The sequence below is a fragment of the Pelophylax lessonae genome (genome assembly GCF_965119305.1).
Source record: "Pelophylax lessonae genome assembly, chromosome: 4".
NCBI lineage: Eukaryota > Metazoa > Chordata > Amphibia > Anura > Ranidae > Pelophylax > Pelophylax lessonae.
Window position 1 is genome coordinate 375951400 of NC_138771.1, and position 19762 is coordinate 375971161.

General features: G+C 40.1%; 1 protein-coding gene across 1 annotated transcript in view; it reads left to right on the forward strand.

Moving 5' to 3' along the window:
* The window catches only part of DOCK2 (dedicator of cytokinesis 2), a 349654-nt gene that overhangs the window by 77396 nt on the left and 252496 nt on the right, over positions 1–19762 (forward strand). Inside the window, exons 6-9 of the mRNA XM_082254918.1 lie at positions 8698–8846; positions 12251–12386; positions 14677–14831; positions 15998–16079. Of these exons, the coding sequence (XP_082111044.1) occupies positions 8698–8846; positions 12251–12386; positions 14677–14831; positions 15998–16079 (522 nt within the window). The remainder of the gene's footprint in view (positions 1–8697; positions 8847–12250; positions 12387–14676; positions 14832–15997; positions 16080–19762) is intronic.

Below are 19762 nucleotides of genomic sequence, written 5' to 3' on the forward strand. Positions count from 1 at the left end.
CTGGAGGACAGAATTGCAAAACTAGTGAAGTTAACATCCTTGAGAAGAGTCTTCTGCTCACAGCGAGCATTAAATGGGGTAGATGTGGAGAGCTGCAGCATACGACAGGATGATCAGATAGGGAGCTGAGATACTGTAAGTAGAGAATGTGGTGGGGGCTCACAGAAAAGACCAGTCCTGCATTTAAGATCTCAAACATATATGTTATTTAGTGAAAAAGGTGGAAAATACAGATCTGGCATGCCTACATGTTACTGCTACCCATAAAAGCCCATCTTATAGGGAAATGCCTGATTTGAATGGAGCAGAGACCAACTATATGTAGACAATCTTCCACAGATGTAATTTATTGTATGCAGGTAGAGTGATTCAGGCATATATGCAGATTATGTAGTGAATTTACGTATTTGTTGGTCAAAAAGAATAGTCCTCTGTTCTATTCGTAAGACTATGTCCTACAGGAGGAAAGGCAGGAATTGCTACTCACCAACAAAGAAATGATATTATACAAAATGGTGGGTGGATTTACAGACTAGATTTTCAGTATTAAAGAAGTATCACCATAATGTTTACATTCTTAAAAAGTCTTACATTTTAAAAAACCCTTAGGTTACCTAATACGTACAGCTAGCAAGGTTGACAACTCGCACCTCCTCTCTCCCACTGCTATTTTGACCATGTTGCTCAAAAGGAGACACATTTCATTAAATCTGAGTGACAGGGCATACAGAGGAAAGCATAGGGTGACAGATAGCGTACACAGTGGGGAGGATGCTAAAAACATCTGCATTTGTGTGTACCAATGTTCCTTAAGTTCCTACGGGTGAATATCTGGGTGCCTCTTATAAAGATTCCTCTGCAAACCCCCACATTCCTTTTGGGAACAGGATGTGCAAAAGAAGTCCTTCAACGTGTGGACAAGCTGCCTTGAAAGGGGACAAAGGCTTTTCCGCCCCCCTCCCCCACCCTGCAAGGTACCCTCCAAATGTTGACAGGAAATGTGGCCTGGTATGGTACAAGAAGATGTGGCTGCGCATTTGCTACCTTCCCTTTTCCTGGTCACCAAGGCTGCCTGCCTGGACTAGAGTCTAGTTTCAATTTTATGTGGTTTCCAAAAAACAACAATATTTCTCCTGCGCTCGAGTGGTATGCGGGAAGGTGAATCTTCTAGGCGGTTTTATGACACAAATGAAGTGGTCTTGCTGCCCCCCTCAGGACCAAGGGTATCTAAAAGGCACTACAAGAAAACAACAAGAGAAGGGCGCACCGACCTTGTGCATTACCACTTAAAAGTTTAGCGGTCACGCAGGTATCTGCAACCCAGAGTTCTTTTGATTTACCCGCAAATCGCTTGCATTGAATGGCTTTAATATCTATCTTTTCACTTTTGTTCACCAAAGCACAGAGGTTTTAAGATTTCTTTATTGTGCACAATCACTTTAAACTTGTCTTTTAGACAGGTCACTCCTTTAATGAAAAATAAAAAATCACTGCCCTGTCTTCAGTTTTGTGTCTCTTTTTTGCACCAGCACTCTGCACTTTATTATTTGCAATTATAAAGGCACAGAGTATGTACTCTCACTAAAATTGGTCTCTGAAAAACCATAAGTCACATGTGCACTTTATAAGTTATACCTTATTAAAAAACAGCACATTCAGCACTTTTAATTTTATATATATATTTTGCATATACTCCTTATAATTTTTATACCACTATTTATGATATTTAGTCACCAAATGTATTTATGCATTTAACACGGTAGCGCCGTTCACAACCCCGCTTGCACACACTTCATATAGCTTGTGGTCCACCCTGGTTCCTGGTATTTCCCCGAAAGTGGCTCCTGTCCGGCTGATGTCACCGCTACGGAAATACAGCAGAGTCCTTTCATCCTCGCGCCGACTGGTTTCCGGCTTTGTGCACACACTGCTCAGCAGTCCTGCTAGACTGACCTCCTCGTACTCGTGTTGCTTGCTGCCAGGTGCCCTTGTCCACTCCAGCCCAGGGGATGTAAGCATTTTATGTACTTTGTTTTTCGGTTATCAATACCAATAAACTGTTAACCCTTTCTATACTGGATGTTCACCTGACTTCCTTATCCATTGCATCCCGGTTTGGTTCATGCGCTGCCTTCCTCATGTACTTTTTTCCATATCAGCACCCTTCCTATGCTTGTTGGTTAGCAGCAGAAAAACCACTGGGGAGCCTCACAGGCTTACTTCTATCCCTCCACCCTAAAGGAGCGCCAGATTTGTGATTATTGCTTTGACTTCTGGACTGGATTTTTTCCAATGGCTGCCCTGGGTGCGAATCTCTTTACTGAGCCATTAGTTGGCTAACAGCAGAACAAACCGCTGGGGAGCCTCACAGGCTTACGTCTATCCCTCCACCCTACAGGCATCCCAGGAGCGCCTGGTTTGTGATTATTGCTTTTAGTACTTTGTAATCATCAGAGCTCCATGACAGCTGATCACTGTGCTCAGTTACGATATATTTATTTGGCTGTTCCATACTGCTGCTTTGTAGCAGTTTCCACCTTGGCTGGCCTTTCAGCCCTTTAACTGTCTTTTTAATTGGCTGCCTTTAAATCATCCGCATTTCCATTTTTATACTTTTTCTTTGATGGCATCATTTAAAAAAATCTCTTCATTGATCTGCTTTACAACTCTGTTGTATGCATTTATTCTTGTGTCCTGTTCTCTTTGATTGGGTTTCTTGAATAATACTTTCAACTTTTTTGAAACAATAGTGTCCACCTTTTCTGTTAGGCTATCAAAACCCTTCCTCCGCATCGTCAGAAGAGTTCAGGGATGCAGTTAAGACATGCCTTGAAAGTAACTGTTTTGGGAAGCAGTGCAAAAAATGAAAAAAAATAATGAAAGGGCTAAGCAAAGCAATAATTTTACAGTAAAAAAATGTATTACAGGTACAAAATCTGTGATGCCAGAATACCGTTTTGCTGACTCTGTCCATGCTGAAATCGTACTGTTCATTAACCCCACTTACAGATTTAAGGCATCTCCTAAGCATGTCATTGACAGGATTAGTATTTTCCCATGTTGCCCTAGAAGTCACATAAAAAAGAGGTATCTCTGCTGTGTTGTATGTTTTAATTTTTTTTATTTATTGGTTCACGTTCCCCATGGCAGTGCCCAGGGACATTCACTCATCTCTACTGTAGCCTCTTTGCAGTCACTACCTATGTACATGCCTGCATTCTCACAACTACTGCAGATCATTTCTCAAGGCAACTCTTTTGATGGTAGCAACGATGGGCCATGCCTGAGCAATGTGCATCAACACAGCTGCTAATAGTTGGAAGTGTGTGACAGGGTGACAACAAAGGAAAACAGTTGGGAGACAGTAACAGAGCATTGTCATCCCATAACAAGAAGTGCCCGAACAAAGACCTTTATGATATGATCACCAGATATATACTCTATATTCATTAAAGATGCAGATGTTCAAATGTTGAAGATTATGTTTTAAAACACACTCTAATATTTCGGAAATTTCTGAAGACGCACTGTCGCGGAATGCATTGAGGTTGTTTTCGTTGATCATTTCCGGTCCCTCACTTCCGCACGCTGTTGGAACACATTGTGGAACGACGTTGTTGCCGAGCCATGTTCACACACATAACTCTGCTTTCTGCTTGTTTGGATGTGCCGAATGGGGCACAAAAAAACTATCCTTTGCAATTTATGGTGTTGAATAAAACTTTTTAGACGGTATTGCGCAATCATATATTTTTAATCTTCTGGGGAAACGGCAATTACATCCTGATCGAGGGGATTAGGCTACTACCTATCCATTGTGAACCCAAAGAGACCATTCACCTACTATACACCTAAGGAGTCTGCCACTATAATTAAACGAGCTGGGTCCTGGAGGCCCTAAGATCTCTGGTGAGTTACCCTCACATTGTCGGGTGAAGGAACCTGTCAAGCACAAGCACTTTTCCCATATATGAAGATCTATTTAGCACCTTATGTCACTTGTTTTGCATGATAAAATATTGTTGCACTTTATGAATTTACGGACTGAATGTAGTTTTTGAATTTGATGAGATACTTTGCACTTTTATGCATTATTGGAATTTCGTTTTTATATTATTTTTTAGTATTGTGTTTATTAACTATTTATTTAGCACTCAGTTTTTTTGAATTGGATGAGATTTTTGCACTTTATAAATTATTGGAATTTAGTATATATTATTTATTGAACACTCCTCATACCATCATTATTTATTTAGCACTTAGCACTTTGTGATACGGCACCATATATTGATACTTACATGTGTGAAAATGATGTCTCATGCTCCCTGAACCACTCTTTCACAATCTGAGCACAATGAATCCTGGCATTGTCATCTTGGAATATGCCCTTGCCATCAGGGAAGAAAAAATCCATTGATGGAATAACCTGGTCATTCAGTATATTCAGGTAGTCAGCTGACCTCATTCTTTGGGCACATGCAGTAACTATCCAATAGGATAGTTACTGCATTCTTAGTTTAGTTGGTCGCTTAGTTAATTCCTGGTGGCGATTTTTTTTTGGCCAGGCAGTGTAAAAGCTTTTAGTGATTAGGTGTGCACATATTTCAAATGAGATGGCTAGTCTAAAGTTTAAGTTAAGATTAGATGCAGTGGTTGTAGATCAACACTTTTCAACTTATTTTTTTGCTGTTAAAACCTCTGTGCTGAGAATTATCTGGCATCTGTTTTTATTACCAAAAAGAGGCATCCTGTTTGGCGACATCATGAGTTTCTGCACAATGCACCCATCAAGCAGTACATTCTCCTGACAGCTGCCTTTACTTGAAAGGGTACAGAAGGAGGGCTCAGCAAGTCAGCAAGGACAATGCTATGTGTAGTTCACCAATTTGGAAGCTTGTTGCAGATGGGTTCGGGTTGGTCACAGCAGTACCACTTGCCCTCTCTTACACTTGCCCTCGCGGAGTGAGGCATAGGTATGCTAAAGACTCCCTTATCAGTGGCTCTGATATGCACAGTATAAATTGATATTCCTTCCCTTTACAGACAGCCAGTGCAGGGTAATAAACACACATTAGACAAGCTTCCATAGCTCCATCCAGACGCACCTCACTAACAGCCTGCACATCTCACTTACCTCTACTTTAGATACACACTTTCTCCAAACACCCCACCTACTCCAAATCCTATGTCTCACAGACAGTCATTGGCTTCCCCTCTTACACAGTCACATATACTACCTGCAGCCTAGGCCAGGGCCTACTACTATAACAGACAGAGTCATTAGTCTAGCTGTCATTTAGAAAATGTTAGGAGAAAGTTAGGCAGACTTACTATGCAAGTTTAGAATGTTCACATGATAAATTTGTAAATATTCACTTCAGTTATCAAATTATGTGCAGAGAAAATAAGCAAACAGGGATTTGCTTTTAACATCATTGGATAACTGAAGTAAATTTTTATTGTGCAAATATTTTCTAATTTCTTATTGGAAATTAGCGACAACGTTTTTGCTGCAGATAATAGCATTGTCTTGCATCGCTAAGAAGTTTTCATTTTCTTTCAGAGTTTTGATTTATTATTGGAGTAATTTCTTCCATGACAAAAACCACAGAATCTGATTTCAGGTTGCAAAATTCCCTAACACATAAGAATTGGGATTTTGTATAGTAATACGTGCAGTGCTAGCAACAGAGTGACATGACATGTGTTGTGAAAACAAATTCATACATAAACCACAGTAATACATATATGAAAGTACAAACATAAATAAATAAATAAATAAGAATCGTGCATGAGAATCCAGGAAGTGTCCTTATTATAAAGAAGTGTCCATGAATAATAAAGTGAAAACACACTCCAGTAGTGAAGAAAAACCTATCCTTAGGGAGGAACCACAAGTCCCAGCATGCAGGTAGAGCGAATCTTCCCATCTCTTGATAAAAGGAGGGCACCAACAAGTGTGATAAAAAATTTGGTGCTTACCAAATAGATATGGCCTCCAAATTAATGGACAAGCCTTATGCGCTTTTGAGGATTTACCTCACCAGGTTGAAATCACCAGGATAATTCATTCAAAGGGCTTGCAGAATATATACAAAATCCAATGGCCATGAAAATAAATAGAAGGATCCATAGCGTAATACAGTTAAAAAAATTCCATGATTGTAAAAAGAAACACTCACACGATACAATGTATAAACGAGCACGTGTAATAAATCCTAGCCAAACCGGGTGCAGGGTTCCTGTGAGAATCGGCCTAGGGGCATGGTAATGCCACGTCTGGTCCCACCCAATGGGTTTCGTCATACGCTTGACGTCGTCAGGGGATTTTGTAACATCTCACACACAGGCACAAAAGAATTAAAAACCTCTTTGCTCTCACAAGTTACTGTCTGTAAGGAGGACAGAGTGAACATATAAGCCTTAAGGTAAATCAGTAAATGTATACTTTATATGCAAAATATGGTTTGATAATATATCTTATTACATAGGAAGACAGAGATGTCCTTGCAAGTTTGATGCAGAGGTAAATCAGCACACAGTAAACATTATAGTAAATCATTGTTTAGGATATGTCTGCTATCATCTGCAGGTGGCATTGTGTAAATACATATAAAATGTCAGCCTATGGTCCAAGAGAAATAGTAAATGAATTTGAGGCTTGGGGAAACTGTGCTCTCTTCTTAGAAAATCTCTTAACAGATAAAGCAAGTATTAAGTCTAGGTTCACATCTATGCGGTTGTGATTGATGCCCTTTTCAGGCATGTTTTGGGTTTCGTTTTTTATGCGTATTTCCATGCAGTTTTCATGCGTGTTGCGTTTTTTTATGTCTATTTAAAAACACTGTATTAACAACGGATGAGTCGTGATGGCCTCCCAATCCATACCGGGTCCTATAGGGTCTGGTATGGATTTGGAGGGGAACCCCACACCAAGATTTAAAAAAAAAAAATGGCGTAGGATTCCCCCAAAACCTATACCTGATCCTTTATCCTAGCATGTAGCCCAGCAAGTCAACATAGGTGGGGTACTTTGGGGGGCAGGGGGGCTCTGCCCCTCCCACCCCATGTTGATGGGGCCTCTTCCCCACAGCCCTGGGCTGTGGTTGTGGGGGTCTGCGGGCATGGGGCTTATCAGAATCTGAAAGCCCCCCAGATCACCCAAAATAAAAAAACAATGCTCCCCGATGTAGATCCATTGTCATTCACAACGACACCGCCACCGCCACCCCCAGACTCAAAAATGCGTATTGCCTGCCCCATCGTGTAAAATTTCCTAAAGAGCTATGAGGTGGGGACACCCAGCAACGTCACCTGGTGGCACTGCCCCCCCCTGTGATGATGGCAGCCCAGCAAGTACCGGTCGATGATGTATTTGGGCAGTGCCACCAGGTGACGTCACTGGGTGGCCAAACCCCATAGTTATTTAAGAAATGACACATTGCGGGGCCGGCAGTCTGCTGGAGCGTTATAATGAGCAGAGCTTTTTTTTTTTTTGGGCCCCCATGTGATTGATGATGGATCTTCATCAGGGTCATTGTATTTTTATTTTTTAGTAAAGGAATTGTCAAAAACTGGCTCCTGCCTATATTCGCTTTTACACTTTTTTGGTGAATGGGTAAGGGGAACTATGTACCCCATACTCATTCACATAGGGAAGGGCAGGATCTGGTGGCCTCCTTGTTAAAGGGAGCTTCTGTATTCCAAAAAGCTCCTGCCCGCAGATCCCCCAAAACCACAGCCCAGGATTTTGGGAAAGAGGCCTTTATCCCCATCAACATGGTGACAAGGTTCTTTGAGGTGGGGCGGAGCCCCCCTGTCCCAAAGCAACCCACCATGTTGAGGGCACATGGCTTGGTATGGCTCAGGAGGGGGGGACTCGCTCATCCCCTCCCTTTTCTGACCTGCCAGGCTGCATGCTTAGATAAGGGTCTGGTATGGATTTTGGGAGGGACCCCACAGCATTTTTAAAAAGAATTGGGGTTGGGTTCCCCTCCAAATCCATACAAGACACAAAGAGCATGGTATGGATTTGGAGAGGAGGGACCCCACTCAGTTTTTATCACACATTTTTTAGCCGGCAATTCTTTTTTTACATTCAGCTGTCAGCGGGAAACCCCTCTGACAGCTAATGAGTCTTTGGTTGTTAAGGACACAGCGGCCGGCTTCCTGGCCCAATCCTTAGCAACCAGCTATATACAGTGTTTTTAAAGGGGAAAAAAACAGAAAACGCATTAAAACGCATAGATAAGCAACCCTTGCATTTTAGGTGTGACTTCATTGAAGTCTAATACGCGCAAAACATAATCTGGTGCAGGAAAAAAAAAATCAACTATCGTTTCCAAAAATGCACAGGCTGAAAAACACATAGATGCGAACGTGTATCATAGGAAACCATGTTAAATGTACTGTCGTTTCTGAGAAACAGAAAACGCAGAAAAAAGCGCATTGGTGTGAACTGCCTATCTTTAGATGAAGACCATGTTTTGTGAAATTAAAAAGTCTCATTTGCTTTCACCAATTCCATTGCATGCTATTACAATTTAAATTTAAATACTGAGTACAATTACATCAGCCACTCAATACCAACTTCCTAAATATGTTTCTACTGTATATGTTGGGAAATGGCCTGACAAATGTCAATGTGCTGTATAGTTATCATAAAGATGTTAATTGCTATGAGTTGTGTTTTCACAGGCTAGTAAAAAGGAAAAGTTCCAGCAGGTGCAGTCAATGATGTGTGATTTGATGGAATGGCGGTCACAGCTTCTTTCTGGTACCTTGCCTAAAGATGAACTGAAAGAGCTAAAACAAAAAGTTACTTCAAAAATCGACTATGGTAACAAGTATGTTGTTTGTAGTATTTCCAATACTGCCTTATCACTAGTCTGGTTACAGTATCAGCTTTGATAAATAAACAGGGAAGATAATAAGATCATTTAATAATGTGTGTACATATCTGCCTAGAAAATTCATATTTACTGTAATTAAGAAAAACTAGTACCATTTTTCAGGTTGCCTTTCAATACTACATGTAGTTGTGGTATTACAAGCATAGGTAAACTTATGTCAATTCTATAAATGCCATAACTTTGGCAAGAAGCTATAATGCCCATAAACTTTCACATGCATCTATCCAATATCATGGTTAACATATATCTGTTACCTACTTTATGGGATGTGTGACATCATTATTAAGTAGCTATTATCTTGACTTCTTTTGTTACTCTATCATGTTTACAGCTACAGTGGGGATCGAAAGTTTGGGCACCCCAGGTAAAAATTTGTATTAATGTGCATAAAGAAGCCAAGGAAAGATGGAAAAATCTCCAAAAGGCATCAAATTACAGATTAGACATTCTTATAATATGTCAACAAAAGTTAGATTTTATTTCCATCATTGACACTTTCAAAAGGACAGAAAACAAAAAAATGGCATCTGCAAAAGTTTCGGCACCCTGCAGAATTTATAGCATGCGCTGCCCCCATTGCAAGGCTGAGACCTGCCAGTATCATGGATTGTTCTCAATCATCATCTGGGAAGACCAGGTGATGTCAATCTCAAAGGTTTTAAATGCCCAGACTCATCTGACCTTGCCCCAACAATCAGCACCATGGGATCTTCTAAGCAGTTGTCCAGAAAACTGAAACTGAAAATAGTTGACGCTCATAAAGCTGGAGAAGGCTATAAGAAGATAGCAAAGCGTTTTCAAATGTCAATATCCTCTGTTCGGAATGTAATTAAGAAATGGCAGTCATCAGGAACAGGGGAAGTTAAAGCAAGATCTGGAAGACCAAGAAAAATATCAAACAGAACAGCTCGCAGGATTGTGAGAAAAACAATTCAAAACCCACGTTTGACTGCACGATCCCTCCAGAAAGATCTGGCAGACACTGGAGTTGTGATACACTATTCCACTATAAAGAGATACTTGTACAAATATGGTCTTCATGGAAGAGTCATCAGAAGAAAACCTCTTCTACGTCCTCACCACAAAAATCAGCGTTTGAACTTTGCAAATGAACATATAGACAAGCCTGATGCATTTTGGAAACAAGTTCTGTGGACCGATGAGGTTAAAATTTAACTTTTTGGCCAGAATGAGCAAAGGTACGTTTGGAGAAGAAGGGGCATAGAATTTAATGAAAAGAACCTCTGTCCAACTGTTAAGCATGGGGATGGATCAATCATGCTTTGGAGTTTTATTGCAGCCAGTGGCGCAGGGAACATCTCACGAGTAGAAGGAAAAATGGATTCAATAAAATTTCAGCAAATTTTTTGATGGTAACTTGATGCCATCTGTGAAAAAGCTGAAGTTAAAGAGATAATGGCTTCTACAAATGGATAATGATCCTAAACACACCTCGAAATCCACGGGGGATTACATCAAGAGGCGTAAACTGAAGGTTTTGCCATGGCCTTCACAATCTCCTAACCTCAACATAATTGAAAATCTATGGATAGACCTTAAAAGAGCAGTGCGTGACAGACAGCCCAGAAATCTCAAAGAACTGGAAGACTTTTGTAAGGAATAATGGGCAAAGATACCTCAAACAAGAATTGAAAGACTCTTGGTTGGCTACAAAAAGCGTTTAATAGCTGTGATACTTGCCAAAGGGGGCAGTACAAGATATTAACTCTGCAGGGTGCCCAAACTTTTGCAGGCGCCATTTTTTTGTTTTCTGTTATTTTGAAAGTGTAAATAATGGAAATAAAATCTAACTTTTGTTGACATATTATAAGAATTTCTAATCTGTAATTTGATGCCTTTTGGAGATTTTTCCATCTTTCCTTGGCTTCTTAATGCACATTAATTCAAATTTTTACCTGGGGTGCCCAAACTTTCGATCCCCACTGTATACAGGAGATACCACATAAAAATAGGCTTTTCAGCTAAACATATCTATACAAACTGTTCTACATGCCAATAGATTTGATAATACTCTTGTTTTCCAGCCACCATTCTTGTGCTATTAACAGTAATGAGAGTAACATTTTTTCCAGGACTGTAGTACAGAAGGTTTCCTCTCACTGTCCATTATATGCCTCTTCTTTTCACTGCTACTAAGTACTCATCTCCATTTGTGATTACCTCCATTAGCTCTCTTTCCCCTATGTAAGCCCACTTTAGCACCTACCTATAACCACAGGCATCCTCTCAACAATTTACAGTGGCTGGATAAACTAGTCATAACACAGATACCATAGCCATAATGGTCTTTGAGAAACACAGTTTAGTGCAGTATTTCTCAACCTTTTGTCAGTCATGGCACCCTTTAAAATGCTGGACAATCTGAAGGCACCAAATTCTAAAATGTAAAGAAAAATAAACGAATGGTTTTTCATAAACCAGGAACATCCGCACACGTAGGACACCCAATGTAATTTATTCTCCCAAAGAAAACTCACTTTTGTACACTGGTACTGACTAAAATTGCAATGTTTCTCTCTCTCAATCAGCTAATGTGACCCCAGTGCTGATGGAGAGGGACAAACAAGGATGCTGTGCAGGAGCCTAACGTCCTCCTTATCAATCAATGACATTATTGGTTGTTAGGATGCTGGTGCCTGGAAGGTTGTAATGGTGTACAATGAAAACCTGTGTCTTTGTTTAACTAAGAGGCCGCCTTGATCCACCTGCTGGCTTCTATACAGTTTTTGGTCATTTTGTAGGCATTTTGTCAAGGCACCCCTGAAAAAATCTAAGGGCACCCCAGGGTACCTGGGCACCCTGGTTGAGAAAAAATGGTTTAGTAATCAATCTTTATAACCAAGCTTTTGAAGCATGTTTACATCCTTTAATTCTCTATGTGGAACAAGTTTTTGTAAATGAATTGTTATAACTTTGCAAAGCACTGTAGGATTAATGAATTGATAGACTTGTGTAAAAATGTGTCTCTGTCCCTATTTTGGAGATTTTCTATAACTTTCCTGGTCTATAACCTTCCTAAGGATAAATCTCCTTAATAGGGACAAAGATGGAAAGAAAAACCTGACAGAACCTTTAACCTTCCAGTGCTCTATCCAAAATTCAGCTTTTATAGGCTTGGACACTGGTGTTTGGTATGCAAAAAATGTGTTTATGTGGGAATCTGTGATTTAGGAAGTCAATTTGTGCCTGCATGCCTAACCATCCCCTTTTTATGGTCACATTTTTGCTTACCATAGTGAATAATAACCTAATGTGTGTTGTTTGATCTTCGCAATCATACAGTGTTTGTTTGTTACTCACACACATTATACACACAGAATTCTTGAACTTGATTTGATTGTCCGGGATGAAGATGGAAATATTCTGGATCCAGACAAAACAAGTGTGATCAGCTTGTTTGATGCCCACAAAGCAGCTACAGAGAAAATAACAGAGCGCATAAAAGAAGAAATGGTAACTAAGCACAGTCTTTTTTTCTTAATCATACATTAAGGGGCACAGAATAAAGTATTTAGGCACATTCAGTTATGCTGCTGCCTTCAGTATGTGGAGAGGTGCACTGTGGTGCGGCGGCAGAAAACACTCAGAGTCCAGATGCAAAGAAACAAGAATCTATTGTAACCAAAGTTCAGCAATACAGAACAGGCCAGGGCAGGAAGGCGATCTGACTGGGAGCACTCACAGCATGAAACAGCGATGTGTCAGTAGAAGTAAGCCTCAGGTGATGGCAGCTGGGCCTCCAAGATACAGCGATGGGATACTACGTAGAGGTCTGTTATGGTGCTATGATGGTGGCCTGGTTAGGGAGTGGGATCAGGGAGGATCCCCAGGTTGATGAGCTACACCAGCACCTTCCCTTTGTGGATTTTGGATAAGGTGCGAGCAACGAACCACTTCCCTGACATCACTGAGTCTTTGTGGGGCTCCACCATTACTATGACCCCTTGTAGTTTCTTGTGAGACCTGATGGGCAGAGACCAGACTACCTTATAGAGGGGTGCCAAGAGTATTTTTTGCTTGGGGGCATGTGGAGAACCCCCACTTGTTCAGGCTGTTTTCTCACTGCCCTCATAGACCAGGATCATGTTGTGCCAGACAGTTTACACACCACAGCCCCATACTCACTGGCCTGAATGTTCAAACTTGGCCAGCAAGCAGGTTAAGTACAAGTCCTTCAGTACGTTCATGCCTAGAATTAAAAGTACTGCTGCACTCACTGAGCACTGGGTCACTATGACCACTCACTCCACAACCTGATCTTCTATCTGAATCTCCACCCAGGTAATACCTTCCACCAAGATTGGTAGGTTAGTGGCTGACTTGATGCCTTGAGGGACAGCCAAGGGGGGTCCAGCTGGTCCTGCTTTCTGAACCACTGGGTGTAAAAGTCATATATTCCATGACAATGGCCTCAGGACCTGTGTTGATCAGTCATAGAACCTCTTGTCCTTCAGACACAGCTGATCACAGATCACGGTAAAGGGCCAATCACAGCGGCCCTTTACCATGTTATCATCTGTGTCCAATCAAAGCTGATAACATGTAAACAAACTTGCTGTTATCGGTATTCCTTTTCTCACCCTTTGTCACATCAGGAAGGATGTGCTGGAACTGGAGAAAGTCCAGAGAAGGGCAACAAAAATGATTAGGGGAATGGAGGACATCGGCTATGAGGATAGGCTACAAGCACTGAACCTTTTCTCTCTGGAGAAGAGACGATTGAGGGAGGATATGATATCAATGTACAAATACAAGTACTGGCGACCCTAGCATAAGGAACAAACTATTCAGAGAAAGGAGATACAATAAGACACGTGGCCACTCACTAAAACTAGAGGAAAGGCGGTTTAACCTTAAAGTGCGTAAGGGGTTCTTCACTGTAAGAGCGGTAAGGATGTGGAATTCTCTTCCACAAGCAGTCGTATCAGCAGGAAGCATTGATAGTTTCAAAAAACTAGTAGATGGGCACCTTAGAGACAACAACATACAGGGGTATACGATGTACGGTTAAAAGCAAACACACACACACATCATAGGTTGAACTGGATGGACTGATGTCTTTTTTCAACCTCACTAACTATGTAACCGACAAGTGTGATGGAGCATGTACACAGATCAGGGCCCTGATTATCAGTGCTGCCTATTAGTGCCCATCAGGGCTGCCTATTAGTGCTTCCTGTCAGTGCCCATCAGTGCCACCTCAGTCAGATTCAACTGGTTAACATTGAGGTAACAATTGCAACAGTCTTTACCATCTTCAGAGGCATGCTACAAGTTCTTTGTTCCCATTGTCAGGGGTGCTTAAGTGAACAAGCCCAGTAACAGGGGAATGGCTCTTCAGAGGCAGTCCACAAGTGGAAAGCCATGGACTTGATCCATAATCCTATTACACCTTGATCTTGACTGCTTGTTCTACACTCCAATCACACCTAACTAAGCCCCAATTCACATTATAACCCACATGTGAATCCTACTGGAACCGCACCTCATGTGCAATTTACATGCGTTTCAGTGCAGTGTGATTTGAGCCCATTAATTTTGAATATGTTCAAACTGCACCGCATCACTCCAAAGAAGTGCAGGAAACTTTTTTTGGAGCTGCACCGAAATGGCATTGCATGGTCGTTTTGTACAATGCGATCCAGCGTGGGCAAACCTCACTGCATTTGTGATCATTTTGGGGTGTCATTAACTTGACATCTGAATTTATTGTAATTCATTATATATTTATTTTGCTTTCCAGTTCAAAGATCAAAGTGACTACAGTATGCATAGCCGTGTATCGTCTGCACCCACATATGGTCTCTATGTTTTTGTACGAAATTTTGTCTGTAGAATTGGTGAAGATGCTGAACTTTTTATGTCACTGTATGATCCTCAGAAACAAACAATTATCAGGTAGGTAACAGAAATAATTTGAGTTCTATATCCTGTCATGGTATTGTGCCTTTGCACATCTGTTCTAAAGCCTCACAGTTGTACAATTTTCAAATATGAGATCATCTAAGGCACTGTGTTTCTGATTGATATTCTGACAGCTAGACACTGTTAGATGAAATCTGGAATAATTTTATGAGATACTGAAGCTTGGGTTTTCACTAGCTATAAGCCATAATCATCAAAATTAAAAGAAAGACATGCTTGAAATATATAACTCTGTGTGTAATGAATCTATATAATATGTGAGTTTCACTTTTTTAATTAAATTACTGAAATAAATTACCTTTTTTGATGATATTCTATTTTATTGAGATGCACCTGTATATGTATTTTTAGAAATAACGATTTTGTCCCTGTTGGGCATAATATTACAAACACAGGCTGACATGCCAGTACACATCAGCATCAAATAACTAAAAAACATCAAATAACAGGTACATTGGTGCATATCAGCCGTTCCAGACCTTATTCCTACATCTATGGTAAATCCCCCCTTATGTAGAAGCTTGTTACAAATTACAAATTTTGTAGGACTTTATTGAGACTAAAGCTGGCCATACACGATTCAGTTGTTTCTGTTCAGCCAGTAGAGGTGGATGGGGGATTCCTCCCCACTGCATTATTGTATTCTGAGAGAGTGCCTTGGTAATTGATAAATAAAGTTCTTTTTGATTCATGAGCACCATTCCTAAAAAAGCAGGCAGGAGTGGCTTTTTGAACCAGAAAAAAGCTGACTATGTTGGAATCTCTTAGTATTACAGGCTGTGGGTACAATCCACAGTTTTGGCCAAGGTCTCAAAAAAGAATTGACAGATTCCCCATAAGAATGTGGGTGATATTGTTTGCTTTTCAAGTGACAAGTACAGTTACTCTTTACAACAGTGTAACTGAAAATAAAACTATATTACTTTCTAATGTCTATCAAAAATATTACAAGTCAAAAGAGAAAATTCAAACCCTCAGACTCATAAATTAAAAATATCCAAACTGCTTTGAAGTTTTACATTATTATTTTTTTTTAACCACGCATACCTGTAGTTCACCAACGCACCCTACTGTTTTTTGTATGTAATTTATTTACCCTGGAATTGCATATTGATCATATTAAATTATGATTTTAACAGTGAGAACTATTTGGTGAGATGGGGAAGTAAAGGTTTTCCAAAAGAAATTGACATGCTGAACAATCTGAAAGTTGTTTTTACGGTAAGTTTTCAATAAATGTAAGAAATGGGAAATAAAAGTGATTCTGTTTGTCAATGGTTCATTCTTTATTATACTTTTAAAGGTGACTGAAGTTTTAGGAGAAAACTCTTTAATCTAATGTCTCTGAAGACACATGGCCACAAAATGAAGTTACATGATAAGCAGTGCAATCTTAAACTGTGTAAGGGGTTCTTAGAACAGTGGTACTGTTAGAGCAGTAAGGATGTGAACTACCTTCCACAGTTATTGGTATCAGCGGAGAGTGTAGATAAATTAAAAAAATACATATTACATGTTTTTCTCAGCTAACACAATATACAGGGATATGAGAATTTGTAGCAACAAACACCCATGCATTGAATTGGATGGCCTGTGTCTTTATTCAACCTTGCCAACTATGTCATTATTTTTAAAAATGTCCTTTTTCTCAATCAGCTTAGGCAGTAGCACTTATGCCTTGCAGCACTGGGGTCCCCAGTCCGGATCCCGGCCAGGGTTTCATCTGAAAGGAGTTTGCATGTTCCCCCTATGCTTGTGTGTGGTTCATCCGGGTACTCTGGTTCCTCACACACTCCAAAGACATGCTGGTAGAAAATTTGGCTCCTTTCTTAATTGGCTGTAGTATATGTATGCACATCAGCATGATAATTGATATACATGGAGAGAACCAATGGTGAAAAAAGGTGAATATGGGATAGAAGATACATTAGGATCAACATGTAAGGGATGGGACTATAAAAAAAACAAATCTAATAATTTATAGATAATAAATAAAAAATGAGGGTCGTGAGATGAAAAATGGTGAATGCATAATGAGGTGAATGCAGCAAGCTTATAGAGAGAATTGTAGGGAAATGCATTGGCTATTTTGTAGGGCCAATTTCCAATTTATGAATATTCAAAAATATATTAGGCTTCCTTTTTTGACATTTTTTACATGCATTACGTAACAACAATCCAAAATTCCAGTTTCAAAAGTTTAAGTTCACGTTTTCATCCGATGACTCTCATACATTGCATTACACAGTAATAATATTGAATGAAAAAGATTGGCGGTTGCATAGAGAGATGTAAAAAGATGGTAAAAATGTCCTAAAAGCTTTAGTAATCATAGATAAATGATTGCCACGATCACTAGGTATAAATAAATATTGGTTTCATCATGCTAGGCTAAAAGCCCTTTCCTTTTTTTTTTATTAGAAAGGTGAGAAAAGCAACTTTACTTTGACTTTTAAAGAGAAAGAGGGGGGATTGCCTATAGTTTGGAAGTAGAGGTAGGTGTCATCCCTATAGTTTTAGAAAAGAAGAGTAAATTCCCCACTGATTGGGACTATAATCGCCTACATACAGAGTATAAAGAATAAATGTAGAAAGATTGTATAAAAATATAAATTTTATTTGATAAATAATGACAAAAACGTGTATATTCAACAACCAGTTGAACGTGGCTGTTCATACAGCAAAGACATAAATATGTCTAATACACAGATGCAAAACATAATCCTCCATATAAGGTAATGGCTAACACAAAGATTGAAAAAATGTAGCTCAAGGCTAACAGACAAACCCAACGCATTTCGAAATAGTTAATTAGCCCTTCTTCAGGGATGTCATGCGTCTTGTAATAGCCTGATTGCGTCTATAGAAAGATGAAAACATTTATTTTAGAACAAATAGGTGAGTAATGAACTATGTAAAAGCTGCTACTCTCATAGCAGCCAAAACTTCATCTAGTGGCAACAGGGGCAGACTGGCAACTTTCAGCCCAGGGGGCATGTACAAACCAGAGGCTCATGGTGCAGCAACTTGGCACCCTCCCACTTTCCCTCACTTCCCCTCCCACTCTCCCAATCCTCCTCCTGACCCTCATTCCAAGCTGAAGCCCTGCTGCAGATACTCTCTACTTACAGCTGAATCTGGGTACCCAACCTGGCCAGCAGGGGGCGGTTGGGAGGAGCTGGGACAGCTCAGTTGGGGCTGGCTGGAGCAGAAGAGTCTCCAGTGGGGCATGGAATCAGCCTCTGCTCAGACACAGTTTACACCATCCATGCTGGTGGGGGCTGCGCTTTGTCCTTGTCTTCAACCCAAACAGTACAGTAAAACTTTGGATTGCGAGCATAATTTGTTGTGGAAACATGCTTGTGATCCAAATCACTCATATTTTAAAGCAAATTTCCCCATAAGAAATAATAGAAACTCAGATGATTCATTCCACAACCATTTATTCATAAGTCCTTTAGTTTATAGTCCATATAAAAAGATTATAGCAATGTAATAGGTTGTGTAACCGTAAAATGTCCATTCACAAATGACAGTCTCCACAAGGGGATTCGAAGCAAAATCCAGCAGGAGCTACAGAGTATAAAAAAGAAGATAGGTACATCTAAGTGCAGCAATATGGTTACATTTAATTAAGGTAAAACACTTAGCAACTCACATGGTTGATGATTAAAAGAGGCACATCTAAGTATGCAGGTATCTGGGGTAAAACTGTCCACATAGACCATTCTTCGCACCACTGGCTCTTACCGCTGTCAGTCTGCAATCGTGACTGGGAAGACTACCCTGCAGTAGAGCGATCTGAAAGCAAGGCTTAAATCGCTCGTGGAGTGCTGCAGGGAAGGGATGACATTGATGGCGGTGCAGAGGATGGTCTATGTGGACAGCTTTAACCTGGATGCCTGCATACTTAGATGTGCCCGTTTTAATTATCAACCATGTGAATTGCTAAATGTTGTGCCCTTGGGGTGAGTGACTGAGGGTATGCTACATATTTTCCTCTCCTAGCCCCAGAGACAAAGAAGTACCTACGCAGCCTTCTGTCCTGTACTGTACTGTATTTTTTTTTTTTTTTTACTGCATTACTTTTATTTACAGTATGTATTTTGCAGTCTTGTGTTTACAAGGTCCTAAATAATAGTCTGTTATATGCTGGAGAGTATAGTAGAATTGACTAGAAGTAGTAGAAGTAGTGTTATATGTTTGTGATGGCAGCTATGTGTATTTTTAAGAGTCCAGATTGGAGGACCTTTTTTTCTCCTCCTATCTGGAAGTCCCATACTTGCCTTTAATTGGCATCATAGAGAGCTGGTAAAGGACTCTGTACAGTGAAAGAAATGAATGAGGTTGAACAAATAAGAAGTCTAAAAATAATAATTCAGATCCAATGTATTTATAATGTACCCAGAAATATACCATTAGTTCAAAAAAGTAATGGAATTTCCAAAAACACTAATCTTTGCTGTGAAGACATGTTGCTATTTCATATCTCTCAATCTTAGAACGAGCCCAAGCAAACCTTATCTAACCATTAGACATTTCTGACACTACTACCAGATGACTTCTGGAGGCAAAGACAAGGCTATAAACTCTGTATAGCTTTGTCTTACAGAAGGGCAGCAATGAGAAGTTCTCTGCCCTCTTAACTGCAATAAATGGTGTTGGGATTTGTTTTACATCATTCTGAATAAAAATGAAATGTTCTTATTTGTACATTAAAGAACCCGGGGATATTCAGGCACATTGGGTTATGCAATTGCCTTCTGGATTTTGGGCATTGACAAACAGCTGTAAGTAAGCCCAGTTTCAACCTTCCATTCCAAGCATACTTTAATGTTTTGCTTAAATCTTAGAAGAAGGCAGATGTGGTGCTTGGGCCTCATCAGACTCCTGGCAGTCTATCT